General features: G+C 47.0%; 1 protein-coding gene across 1 annotated transcript in view; it reads left to right on the forward strand.

The window, feature by feature from the left end:
* SMOX (spermine oxidase) overlaps positions 1 to 8,571 on the forward strand; it is a 19,574-nt gene extending 11,003 nt beyond the window's left edge. Inside the window, exons 3-6 of the mRNA XM_015827613.1 lie at positions 1,665 to 1,838; positions 3,331 to 4,030; positions 6,686 to 6,846; positions 8,102 to 8,571. Of these exons, the coding sequence (XP_015683099.1) occupies positions 1,665 to 1,838; positions 3,331 to 4,030; positions 6,686 to 6,846; positions 8,102 to 8,239 (1,173 nt within the window). The 3' untranslated portion in view covers positions 8,240 to 8,571. The remainder of the gene's footprint in view (positions 1 to 1,664; positions 1,839 to 3,330; positions 4,031 to 6,685; positions 6,847 to 8,101) is intronic.
* The last annotated feature ends 1,845 nt before the right edge of the window (positions 8,572 to 10,416 follow it).

Here is a 10,416-nt window from a genome sequence, read left to right on the forward strand (position 1 = left end):
TAATAATAATAATAATAATAATAATAATAATAATAAAGAAGTTGGAAGGGACCTTGGAGGTCATCTAGACCAACCCCCTGCTCAGGCAGGAAACCCTATACCATTTCGGACAATACCAGTTTCTTCTTAAAAACTTCCAGTGTTGGAGCATCCACCACTTCTGGAGGCAGATTGTTCCACTGGTTAATTTTTCTGTCAGGTTCATTTAGTTCATTTAGTGTCCGTTCGAAGTCACAACGGCCCTGAAAAAAAAGCGACTTAAGGCCATTTTTCACACAACTGTGGCGGCGTTCCCACAGTCACGTGATCGAACTTAGCGAATGACAGGCGTTTATGAGGGCTGTCGTGCCTCAGGGTCACGCGATCACCAGCAAAATAAACAGGGAAGACAGATTCACTTCACAATTCTGTTACCCACTTTACAGCTGCAGGGATTCACTTAAGAACCGTGGCGAGAAATAGCATAAGATGGGTCCAAACTCAGCACCCCAAACTTTCAGTGACAATCCCAAAGGTGCTTGTTTTTTTTTTTCTTCAGGGGGCAACTGGACTTTCTTGTTTTTCTTTGAAGACGTTTCGCTTCTCAGCCCAGAAGCTTCTTCAGCTCTGACTGGATGGTGGGGAAGGGAAGGATTTATACAGGTAAACCTCCAGGTGGCCTCAACGACTCTCTAAAAAAATGCAAATGACCGGCTGTCTGCAAGGAGTATAAATCCTTCCATTCCCCGCCATCCAGTCAGAGCTGAAGAAGCTTCTGGGATGAGAAGCGAAACGTCTTCAAAGGAAAAACAAGAAAGTCCAGTTGCCTCATGAAAAAAGCACCTTTGGGACAACCATGTCCTGGATGATGGAGAATCTCTGTGGACTTTAAGTGACATTAAGTATGCAAGGAGAAAAATAACAAAAAATAACATATGCAACCAGAATGTGGGGACTCCGAGAGTGGCAGATACGTTCGGACTTTGATGTCCTCAATCTTAACTCTTCGTTAGACTAGACCAGCGTGCCTGGCTGAGGAAATATGGGAGTTGAGGTCCACAAGTCATAAAAGGGTCAAGTTTGAAGACCCCTGATATAGAACTTTAAGAGGAGTGGACTTCAACTCCCAGAATTCCTCAGCCGGCATGCCTGGAGGAGGAAATATGGGAGTTGAAGTCCACAAGTTATAAAAGGGCCAAGTTTGAAGACTCCTGATATAGAACTTTAAGAGGAGTGGACTTCAACTCCCAGAATTGGCTGAGGAATTCTGGGAGTTGAAGTCCACAAGTCATAAAAGGGCCACGTTTGAAGACCCCTGCACTAAATAAATCAACAGGACGTAAGGTATGTGAGAGTTAAGAGTGTACTCTAATGTTCTCTAACCTTCACAGCTTCCAGATATGTGGACTTCAACTCCCAGAATTCCCCACCCACAGCTGAGAATTCTGGGAACTGGCCTCAACATTTGGAAGTTGAACTTGTAGGGTCAACATTGGCCTAATATATACCGGACGATTGTCAGGTTGGGAAGGAATGGCTTCCATCCGTGTTCTCCCATCAGGAGAAGAATGTCCTAACAGAAACCTTGTCTTCTGGATTCTTCTGGAGCAGGTGGCAAGTGGTGAGAGCTGCTTGGGTTCTTGAAGCTCTCTGTTCTTACGCACTTTCTCTCCGTCTCGAAACAGGTCTATAACCTGACTCAGGAGTTTTTCCAGAATGGTAAACCAGTCAATGCCGACAGCCAAAATAGCGTGGGGATCTTCACGCGAGATGTCGTGCGCAAACGCATCAAGGCCGATCCAGACGAGTCGGAGACGGTCAAAAAGCTGAAGCTTGCCATGATCCAACAATACCTGAAAGTAAGGAAGGGATGGGAGCCAATGGGGTTTCGCGGTTGAGGCACCAGGCTGATAACGGAATGACAGAGTTGGAAGGGACCTTGGAGGTCTTCTAGTCCAACCCCCTGCTCAAGCAGGAGACCCGATACCAGGGGTCTTCAAACTTGGCCCTTTTATGACTTGTGGACTTCAACTCCCAGAATTCCTCAGCCAGGCATGCCTGGCTGAGGAATTCTGGGAGTTGAAGTCCACAAGTCATAAAAGGGCCAAGTTTGAAGACCCCTGCCCTATACTGTTTCAGACAGATTTTCGTCCAATCTCTTCTTGAAAATCTCCAGTTATGGAGCACCCACAACTTCTGGAGGCAAGCTGTTCCACTGGTTAATTGCTCTCCTTATTTCTAGGTTGCTTCTCTCCTTGATTAATTTCCATCTGTTGCTTCTTGTCCTGCCTTCAGGTGCTTTGGAGAATAGCTTGACTCCTTCTTCTTTGTGGAAGCCCCTTAAATTTTGGAACACTGCTATCACGTCACCCCCTAGTCCTTCTTTTCACTAAACTAGACATTCCCTGAAACCGATGAGACTACAACTCCCAGAATTCCCCCATATTTTATGATTGACAGCAGTTGTCTTGAGAGGTGTGCAGTTTGCAGTCCAAACTTAAGTTCTCACATTAGTGAATGCTGTAGTATATATGATGTGGAGCTCATAACTTGGTGGCCCGCCATACATTCCTCATGCTTCAGGTTAGAAATGTGGGCCATAACATCTCATAGAGGCATTGTGTCTGATGCCAACCCCTGGGCAGATGGTCAACTGTATTAGGTTGTTAAGAGGTAGTCTGGAATAGTGAATAAAGGCATGGGATCAGAAGTTGGGAGATGGTGAGGTCTGGTCTTGTTTCCACCATGAAGCCAGCTGGGTGGCCTTGGACCCTACCTCAACCCTACAAGAAGAAGACCAGGGCAAATCACTTCCAAATATGCTTCCAAGAAAATGCAAGACTTGTCCAGGCAGTCACCAAGAGTCAAAATTGACCTGAAGCCATCACCACCAAAAATATATATATGATGCTGGTGGAGAATGAATAGAATTAGCTTGAGATGGCAAAATTTCGATCTTCTTCAATCTGGTCCCTTCTAGATCTGTTGAGATGAAAACCAGCTGGAAACTCGAGATATCAGACTGAGGAGGGTCTGTGGTCAGGGTAAACCACTAAGTACATCAACAGGACGTAACGTACGTGAAAGATAAGAGTGTCCTCTAACGTTCTCTAACCTTCACAGCTGCCAGATGTGTGGACTTCAACTCCCAGAATTCCCCAGCTAGCAGACCTACAGCTGAGAATTCTGGGAACTGGCCTCAACATTTGGAAGTTGAACTCGTAGGGTTAACATTGGCCTAATATATACCGGACGATTGGCAGGTTGGGAAGGAACGGCTTCCATCCGTGTTCTCCCATCAGGAGAAGAACGTCCTAACGGAAATCTTGTCTTCTGATTCTTCTGGAGCAGGTGGAAAGTTGTGAGAGTAGTTCTCACAGCATGGATGAAGTCTCTCTCAGTGAATTTGGGGAGTGGACCGAGATCCCTGGAGCCCACCACATCATCCCTTGCGGCTTTATGAAAATTGTGGAGATCCTGTCCCGGTCTATCCCAGAGTCGGTCATCCAACTGAACAAGCCGGTCAAGTGTATCCACTGGAACCAGTCCATCAGCAAGGAGATCGAGCAAGTGGCCGACCACAATGAAGACCGTCTGGAAGACAACGCAGGGTACAGCGTCCTGCTGGAGTGCGAAGACTGCGAGTTCATCTTGGCCGACCACGTCATCGTGACGGTGTCTTTGGGGGTCCTGAAAAAGCGCCACGAAGACATGTTCTTCCCGCCGTTGCCCGACGAGAAAGTGTTGGCCATCCAGAAGCTGGGCATTAGCACCACCGATAAGATCTTCCTGGAATTTGAGGCGCCCTTCTGGAGTCCGGAATGCAACAGCTTTCAGTTCGTCTGGGAAGACGAGGCAGAAGCCGAGAGCCTCACGTATCCAGAGGAGCTCTGGTATAAGAAGATCTGCAGCTTTGATGTCCTCTACCCGCCAGAGCGTTACGGCCACGTCCTGAGTGGCTGGATCTGTGGCGAGGAGGCCCTCATCATGGAGAAGTACGATGACGAAACCGTCGCGGAGATCTGCACTGAGATGCTTCGCAAGTTTACAGGTCTGCGCTTCTTCCCATTGGGGTGGAGAAGGTGGGAAGGACCAGGTGGTGGGGTGGAGAGCGATGCAGGGATGGGTCCTGCAGGTCCCTGTTGTGGCTGTCCCTGAACTTAATCATGGTGCGGAGCCATGATTAGTCATGGGGCCAAGGCTTAGGTAGGTAGTTCCAAGGAGACTCATGGAGAATTGCGTCATTGTGGGAGGAGCCACGTCCATTTATGATGGGAGCAAGGCAGATGTAGGTGCTTTCAAGGAGTCCCATGAGGAACTTCCTCATTGTGGGAGGAGTCAGAACCCATTTATGGTGGGACCAAGGCAGATGTAGATGCTTCCAAGGAGGCCCCTGCAGAGCTTAATTGTGGGAAGAGTCACATCCCATTGATGGGCCAAGGGAGATGTAGATGCTTCCAAGGAGACTCATGTAGAATTGCGTCATTGTGGAAGGAGTCAGAACCCATTTATGGTGGGACCAAGGCAGATGTAGGTGCTTCCAAGGAGTCCCATGAGGAACTTCCTCATTGTGGGAGGAGCCACATCCCATTTATGGTGGGACCAAGGCAGATGTAGGTGCTTCCAAGGTGTCCCATGAGGAACTTCCTCATTGTGGGAGGAGCCACATCCCATTTATGGTGAGACCAAGGCAGATGTAGGTGCTTCCAAGGAGTCCCATGAGGAACTTCCTCATTGTGGGAGGAGCTGCATCCCATTTATGGTGGGACCAAGGCAGATGTAGATGCTTCCAAGGAGTCCCATGAGAAACTTCCTCATTGTGGGAGGAGCCATGTCCCATTTATGATGGGACCAAGGCAGATGTAGATACTTCCAAGGAGTCCCATGAGGAACTTCCTCATTGTGGGAAGAGCCACGTCCCATTGATGGACCAAGGTAGATGTAGATGCTTCCACCTACATCTTCCTTGGTCAAGGAATGGGACGTACTTCTACCTACATTGGCCTACATCAGGGGTCCTCAAACCTGGCCACTTTATGACTTGTGGACTTCAACTCCCAGAATTCCCCAGCCAGCCACGCTGGGAGTTGAAGTCCACAAGTCTTAAAGTGGCCAAGTTTGAGGACCCTTGGCCTACATCTCATGCTGGACTTTATTAGAAAAGAAAAACTGAAGGGGACACTTCCTTCGAATTAAGCTCAAATCCTCGTAACTAGATGGAAAAATCAAGGATCGTTTCTTGGAATCACTATGGAAGGGATTGGTGACCCCTGTCGCCTTCCGTTGTGTTGCTTGGACTTTGTAGTCTAGTCAACAACTAGATTTTTGACGAAAGTTTGGTCTAGCACAGGGGTAGGCAACCTTGGCTCTTTTATGACTCGTAGACTTCAACTCCCAGAATTCCTGAGCCAGCCACACTGAGGGGAAAGGGAGAGGTTTCCAAGCTGAGCCAAGCTGGCTCAGGAATTCTGGGAGTTGAAGTCCACCAGTCATAAAGCGGCCTAGGCCAGAGGTAGGCAACCTTGGCTCTTTTATGACTGGTGGACTTCAACTCCCAGAATTCCTGAGCCAGTCACGCTGAGGGGAAAGGAAGAGGTTTCCAAGCTGAGCCATGCTGGCTCAGGAATTCTGGGAGTTGAAGTCCACGAGTCATAAAAGGGCCAAGGTTCCCCACCCCTGCCCTATATCAGGGGTCCTCAACCTTGGCAACTTTAAGACTCGTGGACTTCAACTCCCAGAATTCCTGAGCCAGCATGGCTCAGCTTGGAAACCTCTCCCTTTCCCCTCAGCATGGCTGGCTCAGGAATTCTGGGAGTTGAAGTCCACCAGTCATAAAAGAGCCAAGGTTGCCCACCCCTGGTCTACAAATTTCAAAAGAAATAAAAAATGTACTCCTTGATCGTTTGTCCCACTCTCATTTCCTCCCCTGGTCATTTCTTAACGTGGTTTGGGGCTGTTCAAACCACGTGAAACTTTCAAGTTATTTACCAAAATTACAGACGATACGTGACTTTGCAGAATAGAAATATGGGTGAATCATATGTTATACCTCAGTCGTGTTGCTGAGGTGTATTTTCTGCTGATCCGTCTGTTTGTTTTTTAATTTGAAGATGCTGCCAGCAACTTTTCCCAAAGCAGACAAACCAGTTTTAAGGAGAATTATTTTGACTGGTTTCAGCTTGTGGTTTTTTGTTTTCATTCTTCGACCTGGGCCTGACCGTAAATAAATGGTCAGGTAACTCTGCAACCGTCATCAGAACGAGCTGGATGCAAACTTTTTAATAATATTTATTTAACGGTGGGCCCCAAACTCCCCTTGATTTTTTTTTAAACTCCTGTCTGTTCAACCGGCTCTCCGCAACCAAAATGTCATACTTCCTAGAATAATCTCTTTTTAATCAATACAGATAGTCCTCGGGTTAACGGCCGCACTTGCGCCCAAAATTTCTGCTGTTAAGTGAGGCATTTGTTTTGCCCCACTTTACAACCTTTCCTGCCACGGTTGTTAAATGAATCGCTGCAGTTGTTAAGTCAGTAAAATGGTTGTTAAGTGAATCTGGCTTCTCCATTGGCTTTGCTGGTCAGAAGGGCGCAAAAGGGGGGTTATGGGACTCTGGGACACCGCGACCGTCATAAATGCGAGTCGTTTGCCAAGCGTTTAAATTAGGGTCACCCGACCACAATCTCCTTTTTTTTTTCACTTTAGGGAATCCAGACATTCCGAAACCTCGGCGGATCCTTCGATCCTCTTGGGGCAGCAACCCCTATATCCGCGGCTCTTACTCCTACACGCAGGTAGGGTCGAGCGGAGCAGATGTGGAGAAACTTGCGAAACCCTTGCCTTACACAGAGAGTTCCAAAACAGTGGTAGGTATTAGCCCTGCTAGCACTGATGACGTTAGCTAATTGGGACATGAAACGTCCGCAGGAAAAGTGCCAAGCTCAGAGAGCACCGAGGACCCCACAGTCCTCCTCCTCCTCCTCCTCCTCCTCCTCCTCCTCCTCCTCTCAGCAAACCTTACTCTTCTAGCACTGATCCTATTAGCTAGTTGGGTAATGAAATGTCTGCAAGAAAAGCATAAACATAAAAGTATAAACATAAAAATATTAAAAACAACAACAATATAGTTGAATATATCAGAAACTATATAGAATATCATAACTTTTATATATCTATTTATTTATATCCTGCGTTTATTACTTTACACATAATTCAAGGCAGCAAACATACCTATGGTAATACTGCTTCCTCCCCCTATTTTCCTCACAACAACAACAACCCTGGGAGGTAGTTTGGGCTGCAAGAAAGTGAATAGCCCAAAGTCACCCAGCCGGGTTTTATGCCGAAGACAGGACTAGAACTCACCGTCTCCTGGTGATTGGCCCAAAGTCACTCGGCTGGCTTTCATGCCTAAGGCGGGACTAGAACTCACCATCTCCTGGTGATTGGCCCAGCCAGTCCACCCAGCCAGCTTTTATGCCTAAGGCAGCACTAGAACTCACAGCCTCCTGGTTTCCACCTTGTTGCCTTCACCAGTAAACCAGACTAGATCTTCTGACATATCTTTTGACTACGGAGGAATCTAGAACATAAATATTTTCTGAAGTTATTCCTGGTGTCTCTTGGTTCCTGAAAAAGCCATGTGATAGAATTGTTTTGTGATGTGAAGTAATGTGATAGGAGGCAGGTAGTCCTCGGTTTATGACCACAACGGACCCCAAAATCTCTACGGCTGAGTGAGACACTTGTTAAGTGAGTCCTGCCCCATTTTATGACCTTTCCTTGCCACCGTTGTTAAGCCCTGCAGTTGTTAAGTTAGTAAAATGATTAAGTGGCTTTGTCCGAAGGTCGCAAAAGGGGATCGTGTGACTCCAGGATATTGCGACCGTCGTAAGTGCCAGTCGCCAAGCCTCTGAATTTGGATCCCGCGGCCACGGGGAGGCTGCAACGGTCTTGAGTATGAAAAAGGGTCCTAAGTCCCCTTTTTTCAGTACCTTTGAATGGTCACTGAAACAATCGTCGTAATTCGATCCGTAGTGCTGTTAATTTGTGAAACGTTTCTTAACGTCCTTCCCTCTTTCTTCCTTGTCCTCCGGCTGGCTCCCTTACCTGGATCTCCAGCCTATGCAGGTGATGTTTTCGGGCGAGGCGACGCACAGGAAGTACTACTCCACTACCCATGGTGCTTTGCTGTCAGGCCAGAGAGAGGCGACCCATCTGACCGAAATGTACCAAGATCTTCTCTCCTGCAAGAATTGAGACGGTCGGGGGACTGGCAGAAGACCTTTTTCACTCTGAATTCCTTTTTACTGTTCTGCATCTTAAACCAAAACTTTTTCTTTTTTCTTTCTTTTCTTTTCTTTTTTAAAAAAACAACAACACGCTGATCCTAGAAACATTTTTATCTTTTTTATATTAAAAATAAATAGTCTTCGCTATTTTAATCCCTAGTTGGTGGACTGTAAAGTTCCTTTTCTCCTTCCTTGTATCGTTAACAGGAAAGGGCGTGCCCCCTTCTGCCTGGGCAAACGTTGAATTCCTCGTGTCCGAGCTTTTTCTGACTTTATTTCTGGAGAGATTCTTCTCCCTTTCTTTCTTTCTTTCTTTCTTTCTTTCTTTCTTTCTTTCTTTCTTTCTTTCTTTCTTTCTTTCTTTCTTTCTTTCTTTCTTTCTTTCTTTCTTTCTTTCTCTCCCAGTATTGTAAGTGCCTTCTATAGTTCAATAAATGTTGCAATGGTTACCCTTTTCTGGTGTGTGGGCAGCGTTCATTGTCAGAAGCATCGGGACATTTTCTCCTCCTCCTATTTCTATTTCCTCTTCCTCCTTCCCCATCCCACCTTCTTCTTCTCCTCTTTCTCTTCCTCCCTTCCATTTTCCTCCTCCTCCTTTTTCTATTTCCTCTTCCTCCTTCCCCATCCCACCTTCTTCTTCTCCTCTTTCTCTTCCTCCCTTCCATTTTCCTCCTCCTCCTTTTTCTATTTCCTCTTCCTCCTTCCTCATCCCACCTTCTTCTTCTCCTCCTCACTGTCACCTGGTGATTGGCCCAAACGTTCTTGCCTAAAGCAGGACTAGAACTCACCATCTCCTGGTGATTGGCCCAAAGTCACCCATCCAACTTTCCTGCCTAAGACAGGACTAGAACTCACCCACTCCTGGTGATTGGCCCAAACGTTCTTGCCTAAAGCAGAACTAGAACTCACCACCTCTTGGTGATTGGCCGAAACATTCTTGCCTAAAGCAGCACTAGGATTCACCGTCTCCTGGTGATTGGCCCAAAGTCACCCATCCAACTTTCCTGCCTAAGACAGGACTAGAACTCACCCACTCCTGGTGATTGGCCCAAACGCTCTTACCTAAAGCAGGATTAGAACTCACCGTCTCCTGGTGATCGGCCCTAAGTTACCCAGCTGGCTGTCATGGCTGAGGTGTGGGACTAGAAATTGCTAGAAACTACACAGGTTTGTTAGTTTTGATAGTGGAGCACCTGATTAGTCAGGGTTGTTTTTCAATAGACTTGCGTTTCTAATTTTCCGTCATTTCCTCGGCTGAGGAGGATATCCAGGAAGGGTGGTGTGGTGTTGTTTTCTTCCTCCTTTGTGAATTTTATCCCTTTGAAGACGTTGTTGGTTTTGTCATGTGTCTTCCTTAGTTCTTTTTTTTTTTTTAATCATGACAAAAGGTCAGAGCTGGGGAGCTAAGACCCTCTTATGACTTGTGGACTTCAACTCCCAGAATTCCTGAGCCAGCATGGCTCAGCTTGGAAACCTCTCCCTTTCCCCTCAGCAGGGCTGGCTCAGGAATTCTGGGAGTTGAAGTCCACGAGTCATAAAAGAGCCAAGGTTGCCCACCCCTGGCCTAGGCCTAGGCCGCTTTATGACTGGTGGACTTCAACTCCCAGAATTCCTCAGCCAGCATGGCTCAGCTTGGAAACCTCTCCCTTTCCCCTCAGCATGGCTGGCTTAGGAATTCTGGGAGTTGAAGTCCACCAGTCCTAAAGGTGCCTTAGTTTCCCATGCTGGCTCAGGAATTCTGGGAGTTGAAGTCCACAAGTCATAAGGGGGCATTAGTTCCGCATGATGGCTCAGGAATTCTGGGAGTTGAAGTCCACAAGTCATAAGGGGGCATTAGTTCCGCATGATGGCTCAGGAATTCTGGGAGTTGAAGTCCACACAAGTCATAAAAGGGCCACAATTTCCCCATGCTGGCTGAGGAATTCTGGGAATTGAAGTCCATAAATCATAAAAGGGCCATAGTTCCCCACCCCTGGTCTATGTATATACCGGATCCATGCTTTGGGTCATCTACGTGGGAGTGCTATGATTTGTAGACACTGCATTACTCTACAGCAGTGTTTCTCAACCTTGACAATTTTAAGGCATGTGGACTTCAACTCCCAGAATTCCACAGCCAGCATTGCTGGCTGTGGAATTCTGGGA

The sequence above is a fragment of the Protobothrops mucrosquamatus genome, unplaced genomic scaffold, assembly GCF_001527695.2.
Source record: "Protobothrops mucrosquamatus isolate PMUCROS unplaced genomic scaffold, P.Mucros_1.0 scaffold3813, whole genome shotgun sequence".
Taxonomy (NCBI): Eukaryota; Metazoa; Chordata; class Lepidosauria; order Squamata; family Viperidae; genus Protobothrops; species Protobothrops mucrosquamatus.